General features: G+C 36.8%; 1 protein-coding gene across 1 annotated transcript; it reads right to left on the bottom strand.

Moving 5' to 3' along the window:
- Nucleotides 1-17,886: 17,886 nt before the first annotated feature.
- Nucleotides 17,887-18,533, bottom strand: LOC128290568 (uncharacterized). The gene is made up of 2 exons (XM_053026273.1): nt 18,435-18,533; nt 17,887-18,294 (listed from the first exon to the last, which is right to left on the bottom strand). Exons 1-2 carry the CDS (start codon nt 18,531-18,533, stop codon nt 17,887-17,889), a joined length of 507 nt encoding a protein of 168 aa, XP_052882233.1.
- Nucleotides 18,534-21,175: the final 2,642 nt, after the last annotated feature.

Below are 21,175 nucleotides of genomic sequence, written 5' to 3' on the forward strand. Positions count from 1 at the left end.
CAACACCAATCTACCTCATGTGGCCGAATATGCATGTCTATGTTGAGGCCGATTATATGCTTAATACATTCTACAAATATGGTCACTTGTATTGACTAATTACCATTTTGTTTCAAGTTCAAAGCTCGGCTAAAACACCTATATACACTAGTAATCAAATACTAACATTTGCACTTCACCTTAATAGCTAACTTAGCAACCCTTAATTTAACATATAATTGTTCATAACAAAATTAGAACGCCCTCTCCATTCCATCAATTCAAAACACATACATTACTCAATAATATTCAAAGTCACATTCGCCTTAGCACACAACTTCTACTTCATCTAACATGAACAACAACTATATTTCTCTTCCACTTCTTACCATGGCCGAATGCTTCATGAAGTTGCTAAGACCTACCTTTTTCAAATTCTCACACACACTCACATCCAATCCTTTTGTTGAGCACTCAAACTCTATCATCTCCTCACATAGCAAAGATTTAAACTATGGGCTAGGTAGAACTCAAGCTAGCAACCAAAAATATACATGAATCTCATGGAGCAACATCAAACATACCTTAGCCTAGTTACATGCATGGTCGAACCTCTTCAACCTTTCTTCTTCCTTCCTCCTTAGAATTTTCGCCAAGGATGTTAAAGGATGAACATTTTTTTTCTTTTCTTTGTCTAGTTACTAAGAATGGGGAGTAAGGGGGAACAACTTTGGTTTCTCCTCCCACTCACCTCATGTTTTATCATTCTTAATTCACTATTTTATTTTCTAAACCCATAATGCTAATAGGAAATTCATATTATCATCTATGACCCATCCATGGCCGGCCACTACTCAAAATAAATGGATATTTGACATGCAAACCCTTCATTCTTATAACATGCATTAATAGGCCATTTACATTTGCCTAGCACATTTCTAAATTTTCTCACATAAGTCCTATTAACTAAATTCACATGCAATCGACTAAATCAAAGCTTAAAACTTTCACACATTCATATTCACATATTCTAGACAATAAATATCACATTCAAATGCTTCGGTGACTCGGTTTAGCGGTCCCGAAACCACTTTCTGACTAGGGTCACTTTAGGGGTGTCACATGATGTGGCCACTCCGAATCCCTCACAGCTCCAAGCCCACTATGGTTGGGGATTTCCTGCAGAGATGAAAATAAAGGGTGAGTTCGGTAAACTCAGTGTGTAACATAACCCAACCATAGCCCAAAACAGATCAAACCTCAGAGTTAGACTTATCTGGGCCTTGGCCCAGTACAGAAATTAGAATGAAACCCATAGGCCCATAGCAGATACAGAACAAATATATCATGAATGCAAAAATCCCAACCCAGAGCCATCCATAACACCCCCGTACCAGCCTTACACCATGTGAGGAGACTACTCGGCCCACCCAACCGCTACACACCATAGAAATTGCAGCGAGGCTGCCAGATATTGTGACGAAGTCACCAGAACAGATATATGTGGCGAGGCCACCAGATTGCAGCGAGGCTGCCAGAACGCTTCCTTCATCAATATAAACCCATGTCCCATGCAACAGAGATAATATGTCATGGCATACGTATACAGAAACAGAACATCATGCTTTTTAGAAAAAAATAACCCTAGGGGTAAAATCATAATTTTGCATGCATAAGGGTATTTCAGTAATTATTACCTATTGCTAGGGTTTCATGCTCATTCTAACATTTACCAAGTAATCAGAAGTACTTACCTCGTCTTTTTACCAAAGTGGGCCGTTATTATTGGCGCTTTTCGGTCCATTAAGCCCAAAATACCGCCAGCGCGAAAATGCACACTCGCACTCTAATCATCCAAATGCACCATATTCATTAACAATCGTTCACGAGCACTCGTGACGTCATGAAGTTCATAAAATATCAACGTTTCGGTATTTCGGCTTTTTACCGATTCAGTCTAAGGGAGGGTGTCATTTACACACCTGGTTGATGACGATATCTCCCACGCGATAATCCTACAATCGATCACTAACACATTAGACTTACGAATTAACGATAACTAACATAAATCCACGTCAACTAACCCAATCATCACACAAGTTAGTCATTTACGCACGAGGGGCAAAATAGTCATTTTACCCTCCAGGGGTAAATCGGTAGTCCTACCCTACAGGGGTATTTTAGTAATTCTACAACTTATCCACTTGGGCCTATGGACCCATTGGGACCACATGGCCCATTTCAGCCCATCGAGACCCGAAATAGCTGTCCTACTGCTAGAGTAATGAGAAATACACACCTGTTAGGAGACTGCAGTTAATCCGCGCTCCAAACACTCTTAGCTAACGCCTAACCCAAATGAGCACGTCACAAAGCGAAAGGGATCAGCCAAGAAGGGTATGCCTACTCTCTACATGGTTTGCTCTATTTAAAGCCAACTCTCCATCTACTCTTATGTCAGCTTCCCGATATGGAATCCCTCCATCACTAGAATTTAAAACCAATACCAACTCTTGCTGTCCCAACATAGCAAAATAATCAACCTTTGCATGCCAAGGGATTCGAACCAAAGTCCTCTCACATGCCAACTCACGCCACCACTACTAGGCCATCAACTCATTTGTGTCATAAATCCAACACATTAAACTTTAAAGCGCACCTACTTGCTTCCAGATTTATTGAAAAGAAAAACCAAAATATATTGCAAGAGCCAAGACTTGAACCTTGGACCTCTTGATTCCCCTATGGCATCACGTCCTTGTCCCCTAAGTGGCGCCACCTTGCCACTACACCATATTCCTTTTTGTGTCATCTTTTACCCCTTTACTCTTAAAAGCCCAAAACGACCATTGCATCACCTGTTCATAAAATTAAAATTTTGTAGACTACCACGGATTTAACTTAAGTTTAGGCCTTCCAAAGGCCCACTAACCTACTTAAATATATATTTTAACCAAGAAGAACACACACAAATTTTAAAAATCACAGAAACACAGAAAACCCGAAAATTGGGGCATTACAAAATTGTTATGAAATTTTAAATTAGAAGTCCATAAATGGTAATCAGACCATTGGATAATTTTTTGGACAAAAATAGACATGAAATAGGTGAAATGGAATATTTTTCAGTTAGGGGCATTTTGGTCATGTAGTAATTAAATGACTTAATAAACAAAATAAAAGCCAAAATTTCTTGTCCATCTTCTTTCTTGGCTGAATTTTACATGAAGAAACCATGGCTAGGGTTTTCCAAGCTTCCAAGCTTGATTGTAAGTCTGTTCTAGCTCATTTTTAATGATTTTTACATTTTTAAAATCCTCGTAACAAGATCTGCCTATTTCTACCATTTATTTGAGTTATGATGAAGGTTTAGGGTTTGACCCCTATTATAAATTTATGCATTTTGATGTTTAATGGTAGATTATGCATGTTTATGGTTGGAAAAACAACTTTTGCTAAGTGATTTTAGGTGAAAACGTCCAAAAAGACTAAATTGTAAAAGTTACAAAATAAGTAGTAAAAGTGTGTTTTAATGGAAATTGTGGGCTGCTATAGTTATGAAAATGATTCAGCTAGGCTTTTATGTTAAAGAAATTGAATAAATTTCATTTTATAAGCCTAGGGGAAAAGTATAGTTATGATAAACTTTAGTGGCAAAAACATAATTTTGCCATAGTATCATTTTACGAGGGAAAACGAATGGTTAGGTCCCTCTTTGCCATTTTGGTGGCGAGGTAAGTTCATGTGTAAATAATGAAATGTTGTATCATGTTTTAATGCTTTATTAATGTATGAATTTCTATGTTTAATTATTATGATGAGTGTATGAACAACATTATGGTCTTTGAGAATGACATTATGAATGAACTCAATAAAGATGTGATATCGAAGAATCCATTTGAACCTTAGGAATAGTTTAGGATACAAGTGACATGTCACTAGGAACCAAGTGATTTATTAGCTCATGAGATATGTGATATATGTTTATGTGGTTCCGAGTACTGGTCTTGTACGTCCTACCTGTGGCTGGGTAGTCTGACATATGTTGCGGATACCTGATATCTTGTGTCAGCAACCCATGTAGCTACGTCCTAACTGAAAGCTTGTGTGAGTAGACCTGTGAGTAACCCGAGAAAGAGCATTTATGTGTTATGTTATATAAGGTAGCTTTAGGTACAAATGTGGCACTTATATGTGAGCCTTCCTTGTATCCAATAGTATTCCAAGTGTTCAACGGGTAAATCAGTGAGTTATTTGACAAGTAAGTCAATGATGAGGAAATATGAGAATATGCTATGAGTTAGTATAGGTATGTATTTATAACTCATGAGTAAAGGACTCGATATACTACGAAAATGTGGTAAGAATGCATATGAGAAAGTATGTGACTATATTACGTATGGTACAGGTATGTACAAAGAACTCATGTGAAACGAATTTTGTATATGATGAATTCTTGGTAAGAATGTACACGAACAAGTTATGCTTGTGAGATACTGGTAACCATATGATTAATGATTTACATTTATGATGAATGGATGCATGATAAGATTTGAAAATGATCATGTGTTAGGCTTATGAGCCTAGTTGGGTTGTGATATAGTACGATGTATATACTTAAACCGCGATTCATTGGATATGAGAAAAAGAAAAGACAATTGTAATTTTCGATTAAAGTCACTATGAAAACATTGAGAGGTATGAGCTATAGATAAGTGAAAGGTTGTTAAGCTATATGTTGAAATTATGATTACTCGTAAATGATGTGCATGTTGTTAAGGGAATTGAAATAACTTGTTAAATAATGTGATATGCTATGATGAGAAGATCATGGTTGTTAGTCAAATGCCAAGACATGCAACTAGTGTTTGTAAGATAAAAGAGTAAGCATTATGAATGAGTGAGGGGTGATCATGAGATTTAATGCAATTATGAATGAGTAAGGGGTGATCATGAGATTTAATGCAAATTGTATTAATAACATTCTTATGAATGTGTAAAGTAAATAAATGTTAATAGTTGTTTATTATTTGCATATGAACTTACTAAGCTTTGAAGCTTACTCCCCTTCTTTTCCTATCTCTTATAGGTTAATTTAGCTAGCTCGGGTTGGAGACCCCGGAGATGCTATCACACTATCAAGTTATCATTTGGGTATAAGTGAATGCAAGTATTTTAAGTTTATGGCATGTATAGGGACTTAGTCATTTGGAGTATGAGTTATTATGATTTGGCTAAATGTATTAGCTTGTGATGGCCAAAGGTTAGATGTAATTTGTAGCCATACAAATTGGTCTATATTGGCTAATTGGTAGTAAGCACATATAATTATGTATGTGCATATGTCAATGTTTTATGATGTGGTTTATATTTGCTTGACATATAATGGATATGAGTTTATTCATATGTTAATGCTCTTTGGGTGTGAATTTAGCATGATATGAATTGGTAAGGCATGATGTTAAAATGCATGATAGATGATGGTATGAAAATGATATGCTATTGTTTGATGGCAGTTGTTTTGAAGGAATTTATATGCCATGAATTATGTCATGTTATGTTGTGTGAATGTGTGCAAGTGAGGGTGGCAAAATGGCTTGGAAAATAACCTTGTATTTGTCCACACGGGTAGACACACGGGCATGCGTCTAGGCCGTGTGTGGCACATGGTTAGCCCCCATGGGCGTGTGATCTAGCCGTGTGTCCCTTGCACCCTAATTAGGTAAAATAGAATGCCCAGTAGTAAACACACAGGCAAAAACACGACCGTGGGTCTCAGCCGTGTGAGGGACACAGCCTTATCACACGGGCATGTGACTTGCCCGTGTTACCCTATTTCGATTGATGACATCATAAACAGAGAGTTACACGGGCTGATGGCATGGGCATGTCCTAAGCCACATGGGCGTGTGTGACCATACGGCCTACCCACACGGGCATGTGACTCCTGTTTTGGTGAAAAAATTTCTAAGTGATATGAAAGTTCCAAAAGTTCTCGGTTTAGTCCTGAACCACACCCAATGTATGTTTTGGGCCTCGAGGGACCATATAAGGAATGATATGCATGTAAATGAAAAGTTTTAAATTTGGACACAAATTCATGTCTCAGTCTTGTATGATTGTGCAAGTAATGTCCGGTAACATCTTGTACCCTGTTCCGGCATCAAATACGGGTAAAGGGTGTTACACTGCGAGCTTTGAGCACTATAAGACAAGGAAAGATAAACGGAGTAAGCATTTTATGCTTAGTAAGTTCGTATAATGGAAAATAAACTTACTGGTCTTATTAATTATTACAAGCACATATAAATGCACATTCCATCAATTTTGGGTAAGTTACCTAAACACATACACTTATTCAAAAAATTTAGTCACATAACCTCATATGAGTATCAAGTAAACATAGATGAGCTCATCACATTACAAGTTCCATAAATTTTTCACCTTTCCTTGTTTCATGATTTCTTTTTCGTTGAACTATTTAAATGTCGATGGACACCGGGTTAGTATACTCAAAAGTACCCCTTTGGGCTCAAACTTAACAAGCACGCTTTTGAGCCACATATTATGTTATAGGATTACCAGTCAAGGCTTAATTCTTTTTAGGACATATGCTCTAAAGAGCTTAATTTGGATTGCCCATCTGGGCTAAATCCAATCTATAGCATATGCTTGAGCGGCTTATATCAGGATTACCCGTTCGGCCTAAATCTTTTTTACAACATGTGGAATATTATCCTCGTTCGAGCATTTCACCTTAATCCATCAAATTTCAACTTTCAACTGAAACATAGTAATTTGTCCACATTTCACCACTTATGATTATTTCATAATGTATGTTATCTCATTCACATCAACACATTCATACAATTAGATTCAAGCATTTAACATACATAGTTAAGTTACACGAACTTACCTTGAAAACGGTTCGTTTTTGAATTTCAACTAATCCAAAACCTTTTGCTTTCCGCGATCTAGTTCCATAATTGGTCTTTCCGGATCTATATGGATAAATTTGACTATTAATCTATCACATTTCATATACATTTATATTTAATTGCATCTTAGGAAAAATTATCATTTTGCCCCTATCCTTTTCAAAAATTTTGATTTCGTCCCTATGCCCCGGAAATGAAATTCATCAAATTTAACCCTCTTTCCAAGCCTACCCGAAATTTATATAAAACATTTACAACACACATTTTTCACAAATTTCAAAATTTTCCATGGGTTTTTTAACATTTTTCATTTTAGTCCTTAAATCAAGTTTTCATCAAAAATTGCTTTGTAAAAGTTGTTTATCTGTGAACAAACTTTCATTTTCTACCATAAATTTCTAATTTTCAGCATATTCATTCATGATTCAAATTTCATACCTTGATAACTTTTCACATTAATCCCCTAAATAGAGAGAATAGACTATCTCGGTTTCAAAAATATAAAATCACTAAAAACCGAACTTGATTTTATACTTCAAGCTTGGTAAGTTGTCTTCCTCTCTCCTAGGGTTTCCATAGAGATTTTGGGGAAAATGATATGAAATTAGATGAATATTTCTTTTTATTTAATTACCATCTTTTAATTTTAGTGATTTCCAATTTAATCCCTTGAATTTTCTATTTTTTCCATGGATGAGTCATTAAAATATCTACTAACTACTCTTCAATGGTCTAATTACCATATAAGGACCTTAAATTTTGAATTCTATAGCTATTTGATACCTATAGCTACAAGAATCCAACTTTTTCATTTTATGAAATTTACACCTCTACCTAATTAACCATATGTAACACACCTAACCCATACCTATCGTCGGAAAAGGGTTTCGGAGCATTACCAGAACATTTTTCAATTAATTTTTCAATTAATTCATGCAAGTCACTATTCATTAACTGAGATTATTCATAACGTCCCTTAATTGGACCCTCAAGGTCTGGTACGAGCATTAGAATCGAATCGGGACTTAATCAGGACCTTTAAGAATTTTTTACGAAATTAAAAATTTTTTCTAGGGTACAGGGCTCACACGCCCATGTGAACCTGGGACACGCCCGTGTTAGAGGCTGTGTTCGACCCCGTGTAACTCTCTAACTTGCACACACGACCATGCCGTACACCCGTGTGCTAGGCTGTGTGGTTAATTAATTTAATTCAAATTATGTTCAAGTTTCACATGGCCAGGACACATGCTCGTGTTCTAGGCCGTGTGGCTCACACGGCTGGGAGACACACCCCTATCTCTGCCCGTGTGCCCAATTCTGAGAATTCTGTTTCTCAAAATTTAGGTGCAAGGGACACACGGCCTAACCACATGCCAGTGTTACCAGGCCGTGTGTCACACACGGTCTAGACACACGCTCGTGTGTCTTCCCGTGTGGACAAAATGAAGTCATTTCCTAGCTTCATTTCTCACCCAGAAATCACCCAAAAACATACACTTGAAACTCACAAGCAATACTAACCAATTCAAGCACTCTAACTAAACAAATCCATCATTCATCAAGACATACCATTTCATGTATACATGGTTTCAAACTCACCTTAACTTAACTTAGGCATTCACAACATTGGGTCACATGAACTTAGCATAACACTTGTGGATATATATACACCATTATAGTTTACTAAATCATATCCAAAATGAACCACCACTAGCCATTGCAATGGCTAGGTTACAAAATGACATTTCAAGCCACTATTGGCCAAGTTTCCCTATACATGCCATTACACCAAAATGATTTCACTAAATGTACCCAAAATGCTAGTTGATAGTGTGACGATGCTCCACGATATTCCAACATTCACGAGCCTCCAAGCACTATAAAATAGGGGGAAAATAAAAGAAGTAAGCATTACATGCTTAGTAAGTTTGTATAATAGAAACTAAACATACCAATCTTGTTTATTAAAATCTAGGCATACAATGTTATGTTTCCATCCATTTGGCTAAATGCTCTAATCACATACATTTCATCAAACATGTTAGTCACCAACTATTTATATAAATCAAGTAACATAGATGTGCTCATCAAGCAATGTTCTTTCAAGTCACTATCATTTTATCTCAAGATTTTCATGCCAAGTCAAGAGTTATATGTCCATTGAATTATTGAAATTCTAATGAAGGCTCAAGTAGTACACTCGAGGTGTACGATTCATTAATTTGTCAATTCTTATCGAGGGTACCCTAACTATTCATATAAATCAAGTAACATAGATGTGCTCATCAAGCAATGTTCTTTCAAGTCATTATCATTTTATCTCAAGATTTTCATGCCAAGTCAAGAGTTATATGTCCATTGAATTATTGAAATTCTAATGAAGGCTCAAGTAGTACACTTGAGGTGTACGATTCATTAATCTGTCAATTCTTATCGAGGGTACCCCTTAGGGAACTTAACCAAGGAACACACTCACAAGCCACATGTCGTATAACAGGACTGCCAGTCCAGGTTAAATCCTTTATATAGTGCATGCTCACAAGAACTTAATTAGGGTTACCAATCCAGGCTAAACCCTAATCATAACGTGTGCTCGGAGGTATTATATCAAGATTACCTATTCAGGCTAAATCCTTTTTGTAACAAGGTCATTGGGATTACGGTCTGAGCTAAATCCCGTACACAACAAATGCAGGGCCTTATTAGTTTCGGGAAAGCGCATATAATCATTGGAATTCACATTCAATTTCAAGCATGTATCAATTTTCCATCATAGCATACAAGTAAAGCACATCAACATAAATCACATTACATGCAAAAACAACATTCAATTAACATATTTACATGCCCGATTAAGTTACACGAACTTACCTAGACACTTGTTCGCGTAATAATCTACTAATCCGGAATCATTTCCTTTTCTCGATTTAACCTCGAGTTTGAGTTTTTCAGATCTATATAAATGAATTTAATCATCAATTTCATACATTTCATACTTAAACAGACTCAATTTACGTCCTAGGCAAAATTATCATTTTGCCCCAAACATTTCCAAAAATTCCATTTTCGTCCCTAGGCCCGAAAAATGAAACTTGTACAAATTACTCCCTATTCCAAGCCTAAACAAAACCCCATTACAAATTTTCCAGTACATGTTTACATAAAATTTTAGAATTTTTCCTTCAATTTCACAAGTTTACATTTTAGTCCTTAAATCAAGTTTTCATAAAAAAACACCTTGCAAAAGTTGTTTATCTATCAATAATCTTTCATTTTCTACCATATATTTCTAATTTCCAGCATAATACATCTATGACCCATTTTCATACCTTGATAACTTTTCAAATTAATCCCTCAAATAGAGAGATTAAGATATGCCAGGAGAGATTAATATATGCCAGTTTCAAAAATACCAAAATTACTAAAAATGGGACAAGGAAACTTACTAATTAGGCCTTGAAAGATTCTTTTTTCTCTCCTAGGGTTTTCATGTGCTTTTAGGTTGAAGATGATGAAAATATGATGATATAATTTCTTTTCATCTTTTAATTAATTAAGTATTTTGGTATTTCCAATTTTGTCCCTTTTCTTTTTCTATAATTCCATGAACGAGTCACCATAAAAATCTACATACTTTTATTAATGGTCTAATTACCATCTAAAGACCTTAAGTTTTGACTTCCATAGCTATTTAATCTTCATAGCTAATAGAATTTAACTTTTGCATTTTTTCGATTTAGTCCTTCTCGTAATTAGGCACTAAATCGATAAAATTTTCATATCAAAATTTTCAAACGTCATTTCTATCATATTATAGTCATTTGGTAAAATAAAATATATTTTGGATCAAATTTGTGGTCCCGAAACCACTGTTCTGATTTCACTGAAAAATAGGCTATTACAACTCTCCCCTTATTTAGGGATTTTTGTACCATCTCGAAATAGGGTCTAGTCGAAACAGTGGTTTTGAAACCACAAATTTGAAGTAGAAATAATTATTTTATGATTATTTGATGATCCATGATATGAATGCATGTTTGGGTGAAATTTTCATGAAGAAATTTTATGCCTAAAGTGTTTAATTTGAAGTTAGGGACTAAATTGAATAAGTTGCAAAACTTGAGTTCTAGAATATTTAAGCATGAAATTGCCATGGATTATAAATTAGAAGGTCTTAAATAACAATTTAACCAATTTCTAAAATTTTGGACAAAAATGGGCATGAATAGAAAAAATTTGAAAGAAAAGCCTTAAGAGCATTTTGGTCATTTAGTAATTAAAAGAATAAAAAGGGAAAAAGGAAGCAAAAATTCATGTCCATCTTCTTCCCTAAGTGCCAAAATTTAGGTGTCCTCTATACCTAGGGTTTTTCAACTTTTCAAGCTTGATGGTAAGTACCTCCAAGCCCGTTTTTAATGTGCTTTACATTTTTGAGATCCTTGACGCATGATCTATCCATTTCTACCCTTATTTTGAAGTAGGGTTTATGTTCAAAAATTTACCCATGTATGACATGCATGTATTTTGATGTTTAATGGAAGAATATGAAAGTTTGATGTGTGATAAATATCTTTTACAAAGTGATTTTGCATGAAAACACCTAAAAGGACCTATTTGTAAAAGTTATAAAATGGGTAGTAAATAGGTGAAATAAAGGAAAATTTGGGCTTTAGGAATAGGAATATGAATCGGCTAGGCTTGAGTAACAAAGAAAATGCATGCATTTTGTTTTACGAGCCTAAGTACCAATTTGTAAATAAGTGAAAAGTTAGGGGTAAAAAGGTAATTTTATAAAAGTATGTGTTATGGGTCGATTCGAACAATGTATGTAATAAACAAGTTAAATTTGAGATTCTAGATCAAGAAAAACGTGATTCGGGTCTTGATCGGGGGAAAACAAGGTTTATGAAGAATAAGCTTGTTTTCATCATTTTGTATCGAGGTAAGTTCATATACAAATAACGTGATGTTATGTTATATTCTCAATGCTTGAGTATTATATGAGTAAATGATTAGTATTATGGACATTGAGATCGACATTATGAGCAAGCTTGACAGAGATGTGATATCGAAGAATCCCGTTTGAACCTTAGGAATAGTTTAGGATACAAGTGACATGTCACTAGGAACCATGTGATTTATGAGCTCATGAGATATGTGATATATGTTTATGTGGTTCAGGGTGCTGGTCTTATACGTCCTACCTGTGGCTGGGTAGTCTGGCATGTGTTGCAGATACTTGACAGCTTGTGTGAGCAGCCCATGTAGATACGTCCTGACCGACAGCTTGTGTGAGCAGACCCGTGAGTAGCTCGAGAATGAGCATTTATGTGTTATGTGATATGAGGTAGCTTTAGCTATGTATGTGGCACTTATGTGCGAGCCTTCCATGTATCCAATAGTATTCCGAGTGTTCAATGGGTAAATTATCGAGTAACTTGACAGAAGACCCAATGGGTAAGTAAATGAGAAGAATGAGTAAGAGATTATGTCACAAGTTGGTATAGGTATGTATACCAAACTCATGAGTAATGCCTTGGTATATGATAAACTTATGATAAGGTTTTTTATATGATGAGTAAGTTTAAGTGATTTGATGAAATACAAATTTATGTTCATTATGTTAAATGTATGTTAAATACTTGTTTAGATAGCATGTTATTTGCATATGGACTTACTAAGCTTTAGCGCTTAACCCTTTCCTTTCCATTTTTTTTAGTGTCACCAAGCTAGCTCAGGGATCAAAAGATGTCGAAGCTCAGATTACACTATCGATTCAATCCTTTGGGAATACATATGGTTTAAGTATTTTGAGTATGGCATGTATAAGTGACTTGGTTATTTTGTGATATGTGTCATATTGATTAGCCAAATGTATTGGCTCATGGTGGTATTATGATTATTTTATATATGGCCATGAGAAGTGGCTCTTATTGATTATTGGGTTGTAACCCTAATTAATTATGTATGCATGCAAATGTGCTATGCTTGATGTGGTTGCTTGTGGATGATATGTGAGATAAATAGCCTATGTGCTTGATGAATGGATTATGACCAATAGGTGTGACCATGTTCATAGTATAAATGGGTAACTTGAAAGTGGGGTTATTAATATTGATTGATTATGAGATTAGTGTGGAAGGCTTTAATGAAGTATGTCAATTTGAGTATGTGCTATGTGACATTATAGACATAATTTAACCATGATTGTGAATTCTTGAGTAACCAAATGTGCCATGTTGCATGCCATGAAGTGAGATTATGTATTTGAGTGTTTAAGGGTGGCAAATGTCTTGGAAAATAGCTTCAAAGTTGTCCACACAGGTAGACACACAGGCATATGTCTAGGCCCTATGTGACACACGGTCTGCCCCATGGGCGTGTGATCCTGTCGTGTGTCCCCTGCAACCTAATTTGGCAAAACAGAATGCCCAATAGTAAACACACGGCAGAGACACGGCCGTGTGTCTTAGCCATGTGAAGGACACAGCCTCGAGACATGGGCGTGTGCCCAGGCCGTGTGAAGTCTGCACTTGATTTTTTGGAATTTAATTCACCACACGGCCTAAGCACACAGGCATGTGACTTGGCCGTGTGACCCTATTTTGTTGATTACGTCATAAATAGAGAGTTACATGGGCTAAGGACACGGGCGTGTCCCAAGCCACACCGGCGTGTGTGACTACACGGCCTACCCACACGGGCGTGTGACCCTGTTTCCATGAAAACTTTTCTAAGTCTTCCAAATGTTTTCAAAGCTTTCGGTTTAGTCTCGAACCGCTCCAAAAATATGTTTCGGCCTCGTAGGCCTATATAAAGGACAATTTGTATATGTATGAATGAATTTGATTTGAATGAAATTTTATGGCCCGATTTTGTATGTTTGCTTGTGTTTAAGTCCGGTAATGCCTCGTATCATGTCCCAGGGTCAGCCATGGGTAAAAGTGTTACAATTTTTGTCTCTGAAAATCTTACCAGTAAAAAGATTCAAGTATTGCTTTCTTATTGTATCCTCTGGTTCCCAGGTAGCCTCCTCAATACCATGCCTTTGCCAAAGAACTTTTACCAAAGCTACCTTTTTATTTCTTAACTCTTTTGTTTCTTGAGCTAAGATTTTGATTAGTTCCTCACCATATGTCATATCAGGCTGGATCTCTACCTCTTTCGGAGAGATAACATGTGAAGGATAAGATCAATACCACCGTAACATAGACACATGAAAAACATTATGAATCCATTCGAGCTCTGGTGATAAAGCCAACCAATATGCAACCGGTCCAATTCTTTCTGTAATCTCACATGGTCTAATGAACCGTGGATTCAATTTTCTTTTACGACCAAACCGGAGTATTTTCTTCCAAGGTGACACTTTCAAGAATACCTTGTCCCAACCTGAAATTCTATTTCTTTTCTTTTCAAATCGGCATAAGACTTTTGTCGATCAGAGGCTGCTTTCAACATGTTTCGAATTACCTTCACTTTTTCTTCGATCTCTCAGACCAAGTCAACTTCATGTAACTTTTTCTCACTGAGTTCTGTCTAATATAATGAAGTTCTACATTTGCGACCGTACAAGGCTTCATATGGTGCCATTTTAATACTAGACTGATAACTGTTATTATAAGCAAATTTAGCTAGAGGCAAATACCTTTCGTAATTACCTTCAAAATCAAGTACACGACACTGAAGCATATCTTCCAAGATCTGTATTACCCATTCAGATTGACCATCTGCTTGGGGGTGAAATGCAGTGCTCAAGTGTAGTTTAGTACCCAGAGCTTCTTACAATTTGCTCTAGAATCAAGAAGTAAACTGAGGATCTCTATCTGAAATAATAGAGACAGGCACTCCATGCAATCTGACTATCTCAGAAACATATAACTCAGCCAATCTATCCAAGGAAAAATCCATAGGTACCGGAATAAAGTGTGCAGACTTAGTCAACCGATCAATAATTACCCAAACAACATATTTCTTCTTTGGAGACAGGGGTAGCCCCAATACAAAGTCCATAGTAATTCTTTTCCATTTCCATTCCGGAATTGTAACTGGCTGTAATAGTCCAGAAGGCAACTGATGTTCAGCTTTTACTTGCTAACATATCAAGCATTTAGATACAAACTCAGAAATATCCTGTTTCATTCCCAGCCACCAGTACATCTTTTTTCAGATCATTATACATTTTATTACTACCAAGATGAATAGACATGTTACCATTATAAGCTTTATTCAAGATCTTCTGTACTAGTTCAGAATCTTTCGGTACACATACTCTACGTCTAAATAATAAACAACCATCAGTCTCAATCTGAAATTCTGAATCAAGAGTTAATCCACTTTGTACCCGTCTTGCTTGCAACTTGCTATCACTTTTATGAGCTTCAGAAATTTGTTGTAAAAACATTGGCTCTAGCTTTTAACTCAACTATGAATGAACCATCATCAGACAACGACAATCGAGTGTTCATTGCTCATAGAGCATACAGGGATTTTCTGCTCAAAGCATCTGCCACTACATTGGCTTTCCACGGATGGTAGTCAATAACAAGATCATAATCTTTTAGCAATTCAAGGCATCTATGTTGTCTCAAATTCAAATATTTCTGTGACATCAAATATTTCAAACTTTTATGATCAATGTATATGTGACATTTTTCACCAAACAAGTAATGCCGCCAGATTTTCAATGCAAACACTATAGTTGCCAATTCAAGATCATGTGTCGGGTAATTCTTTTCATGTGGCTTTAGCTTTCATGAAGCATAGGCTACTACCTTACCATCTTGCATCAAAATATAGCTTAAAACATTTAATGACGCATCACTGTAAATTGTAAATTCCTTGCCCGATTCAAGCTGAACTAACACAGATGCTTTTGTCAATAAAGCTTTTTATCTGTCAAAGCTCTGGTGAAATTTATTAGTCCACTCAAATTTTACATCTTTCTATAGCAAACGAGTCATCAAAGAAGCTATCATTGAAAAATTTTTTACAAATCTCTGATAATAAGCGACTAGTCCCAGAAAACTTCAGACTTCAGAGATATTCTTCGGTGGTTTCCAATTTACAATGGCTGAAATTTTATTCGAGTCTACTTGGACACCTTCAATAGATTCTACATGCCCAAGGAAACTAACTTCCCGTAGCCAAAATTCACATTTACTGAATTAGGCGTACAATTGTTTCTCTTATAGGGTTTGTAACACTACTCTCAAATGTTCAGCATGTTCACTTTCGTCTCAAGAGTAAAGCAAAATATAATCTATAAATAGTACCACAAACCTGTCCAAATTCGGGCTAAAAATTCTGTTCATCAAATCCATAAACACTACATGTGCATTTTTCAAGCCGAATGGCATCACAAAAAACCCATAGTGTCCATACCTGGTTCTAAAAGCTGTCTTTAGTACATCCATTCCTTTACCCGTAGTTGATAATAACAAAAACGAAGGTCAATATTCGAAAATATAGTAGCACACTTTAACTGGTCAAATAAGTCATCGATCCTAGGCAATGGATACTTGTTCTTTATTGTAACTTTATTAAGCTGTCTATAATCAATACATAGCCTCAACGATCCATCCTTCTTTTTTAAAAATAAAACTGGCGCACCCCAAGATGTGTAACTAGGTCAAGCAAAACCTCTGTCTATCAATCCTTGCAACTGTACTCTCAACTCTTTCAACTCAGTAGGAGCCATTCTATAAAGTTCTATGGATATTGATGTCATTCCCGGAACAAGATCTATAAAGAATTCTACTTCTCTACTCGGTGGTAAACCTGGTAATTTTTCTAGGAATACATCAGGGAATTCACTTACTACTGGCACTGACTGAATCTTTCACTCAAATACTTTAGTATCCATCACATATGCAAGATAAGCATCATACCCCTTTTTGACAGATTTCTATGCTGATATTGTTGAAATCACATTAGGTAAACCATCCAGTTTATCAGATTTAACACGAAGCAATTCACCGTTTTGACATTTCAATACAATATATTTCTGCTTACAGTTTACCACTGCATCATATCGGGTTAACCAATCCATTCCCAAGATCAAATGAAATTCATCAAATTGCAATAACATCAAGTCAGTTGAAAAACAATAACCTTTTACCACCGACGGACAGTTCTTACAAACCTTATCCACCATAACACACTAGCCCAGGGGGTTTGAAACTTTAACCACAAATTCAGTGAATTCAACAGATAAATTTTTAACAGACACTAGGTTCGTGCATATATATGAATGTGTGGAACCAAGGTCAACCAATGCAGTAATATCAGTATCAAGTAGAGAAAATGTACCAGTAATGACGTCTAGCGTAGAGGGATCTTCTCTAGCACGAATAGTATATGTCCTCACAGATGCTCGTGCCTCAGATCTAACTGTCGTATCCTTGGTAGTACCTTGACTACCACTAGCATTACTGAGATAACGGGGTGGTCTACCTCTCGTAACAGGATTGCTTGGCTTTGGAGCGAGTTCTATCTCCTTTTCAACTCTTTTGGGACAATCCCTGAGAAAATGGTCAAGTGAACTGCATCTGAAACAAGCTCCACTTCTAGACCGACATTCCCCATGATGAAACTTGTTGTAATTTTTACATTTTGGTTTGGGATTACCGACACTACCTACAATAGTCACAGATGGAGTTAAAGACCTCGAGTTAGATAGTTGAGTGCCCTGCTCTCTTCCAGAGTATCCCGTAGAAGTGGTCACACAGTCATAATACTTCTTTGATTTCTTAGAAGCAAATGATTGTGACTTACTCATAGCTCTTTTTCTAGAAATCCGAGCCTCTCTTTCAGCCTGTTTCTTTTCTTTACTCAATTCCTCAGCTTTGTACGCTCAATCAGCTAATGTCGCATATTCTCTTATCTCGAGAATCCCAATCAACAACTTGATATCTTTATTTAGACCTTCTTCAAAACATTTACACATTTCAGCCTCGATTAAAACCTATTCCCTGGCATACTTACTCAATCGTACAAATTCCTGTTCATATTCAGATACAGTCATGCTTCCCTGCTTGAGTTCTAGAAGTTCTTTCTTTTTCTGATCCATGAACTTCTGACTACCATATTTCTTTCTAAATTCAGTATGGAAGAATTCGCATGTAATATTCTCTCTCGGTACAACTGAAGTTATGGTATTCCACCAATGGTAAGTCGTATCTTTTAGTAAGGACACTACACATTTCAGGCACTCGGCAGTTATGCAGGACAGTTCATCAAAACCCGAGATAAAGTTTTCAAGCCAGAACTTGGCCCTTTCCGGATCATCATTTGCAGTAGCCTTAAATTCTTCCGTCCCATGTTTGCAGATTTTATCTATCGGAGGCTTACCAATTCTAACAAATTCAGCACCCTATGGTACGTCAAGAATCAGTTGCAGAGCAATGGTGGAGGTCATTGTACATCGGGGTTTGTTCTCAAGTATTGTGTAAACCATTCATTTATCATTTGAAAGAAGGCTTGTTTTGTCTCCTCACTTCGGCCCTCGGACACGGGCCTTTCACTACCAGACGCAGAGGTGACTCTTTGAATTGAAGCTGAAACATTGCTTTCAGCTTCCTCGGATTCAGCTTTAGCTCGGTTGGGTGACATTACTATATGAAAACACATTTAAAATGATCAGGATTCATCACACTATCACAATTTATATAATGGCATGTATAGCTAAACTCGTATCTGCTACATCATATTTGAGAATCGGCTAAATCGTAGCTCTGATACCACTTAATGTATCACCCTTAACCTTTGTCTGTCACCAGAACAGGGTTTCAGAGCATTACCAGAACATTCAGAATATTTTTCAATTAATTCATGCAAGTCACTATCCATTAATCGAGATTATTCATAATGTCCCTTAATTGGACCCTCAAGGTCCAATACAAGCATTAGAATTGAATCAGGACTTAATTGGGACCTCTAAGAATTTTTCACGAAATTACAAAAGTTTCCTAGGGTGCAGGGCTCACACGCCGATGTGGTCCAAGGGACACGTCCGTGTTAGAGGCTGTGTTCTACCCCGTGCAACTCTCTGACTTGCACACACGGCCATGCCACAAGCCCGTGTGCTAGGTCGTGTGGTTAATTAATTTAATTCAAATTAGATGCAGGTTTCACATGGCTAGGACATACACCCATATTTTAGACCGTGTGGCTCACATGGCTGAGACACACGCCTCTGTCTCTGCCCGTGTGCCCAATTCTGAGCATTTTGTTTCTCAAAATTTAGGTGCAGGGGACACACATCCTAACCACATGCCCGCGTTACTAGGCCGTGTGTCACACACGGTCTAGACACACGCCCGTGTGTCTTCCCGTGTGGAGAAAATAAAGCCATTTTCTAGCTTCATTTCTCACCCAAAAATCACCCAAAAACTTGCACTTGAAACTCACAAGCAATACCAACCAATTCAAGCATTCCAATTGAACAAATCCATCATTCATCTAGACATACCATTTCAAGCATACATGGTTTCAAACTCACCTTAACTTAACTTAGGCATTCATAACATTGGGTCATATGAACTTAGCATAACACATGTGGATACATATACCATAATAGTTTACTAAATCATACCCAAAATGAACCACCACTATCCATTCCAATGGCTAGGTTACAAAATGACATTTCAAGCCACTATTGGCCAAGTTTCCCTATACATGCCATTACACCAAAATGGTTTCACTAAATGTACCCAAAATGCTAGTTGATAGTGTGATAATGTGTAACACCCCTTAACCGTACCTGAGACTAGGACTAGGTATGAGGAGTTACCAGGCATGTACTCGTTCACTTTTGGGAATTACGGGTGATAAAACTTCATTCCAATTTGAAACCAATCCAATAACATACTGGTGTCTCTATTATGGGCCTACGAGGCTTAAAACATACATTGAAAGTGATCCGGGACTAAACCAAGGACCTAAGAAAATTTTAAGGAAAATTATGAGTTAGTGTCTCTCACGCCCGTGTGCTTTGGGACACGCCCGTGTCCCCTACCCGTGTGGAATTAATTTAATTTATTTTCTACTTCAAACCTACAGGGGTTTTCACATAGCCAAGCACACGCCCGTGTCCTTCACTTGGCCTTGACACCCCCATGTGGTCGCCCGTGTCAAAAAACTCGAGCATTCTGTTTATGACATCAATATGCATTTAGGGGCACATGGCCAAGACACACGCCCTCATGTTAGGCCGTGTCCTCCACACAGTTGAGACACACGACCGTGTCTCTACCCGTGTGTTTACTACCATGCATTCTAACTTAAAATTTTAGGTGCAGGGGACACAGGGTTATGCCACACGCCCATGGGGTAGTCTGTGTGTCACACACGGTTTAGAGACACGCCCGTGTGTCTACCCGTGTGGACCATGTTAGGTTATTTTCCAAGCTTTTAGTGTGACATCCCTAAAGTGACCCTAGTCGGAAAGCGGTTTCGGGACCGCTAAACCGAGTCACTAAATTATTTGAGTATGATAGTTATTGTCTAAATATGTGAAAATGCATGTGTGAATTTTTTTAATTCTTTGATTTAGTTAATTTGAAGGTGAATTGAAAGAAAAGGACTCATGTGAAAGGATTTAATTATATGTGGCTAATTTTAAGAGGTTAATAAAGGAATGAAGTAAAATAAATGGAGTTGCATGTCAAATAACCCATTTGACAAGGTTAGTGGCCGCCATGACAAAATTATGGGCAAGGGAACATGTTTCCAACATGTTATGCTAGTGGTGTATGTAGGAAGCCATAAAATAATAGCTAGCATTAAAGAAATGAACAAAAAATGAGCATGGATGCCGCCCCATTGTGCCGTAACTAGAGAAAAAACAAAAAAAAAGAAGGAAAATGCTCATTCTATTCTCCATTGCCGTGGCTTGAAGGAGGATGAAGAAGGAATTCTTTTGTGCATGATTTGGCTTGGTTGATGCTTAGGAAGAGGTAAGCACTTTGAAACCCTTGGAAATTTAGATGTAAATGAGGTGATTAGTTCAAGTTCTATTCATTCCATGGATTAAATTTGGTTGTTTGGAGGTTTGGTATTTGGCCAAGTAGTTGAAGCTCTTGGTACATATATTTTCATGAAAGTTGAAATTGGTTTGTTCATAAGGGAGGGTGCGAATGTGGCCAATGAAAGGCCTTGATGAACTATATATGTGGCTTGGGTTTATGATATTCGGTTAAGGGATATTGTGCTAGCAAGGTTGGTTTTATATATACATGTAAGTTACTTTGTAT

This window comes from Gossypium arboreum, chromosome 3 (assembly GCF_025698485.1).
Source record: "Gossypium arboreum isolate Shixiya-1 chromosome 3, ASM2569848v2, whole genome shotgun sequence".
NCBI lineage: Eukaryota > Viridiplantae > Streptophyta > Magnoliopsida > Malvales > Malvaceae > Gossypium > Gossypium arboreum.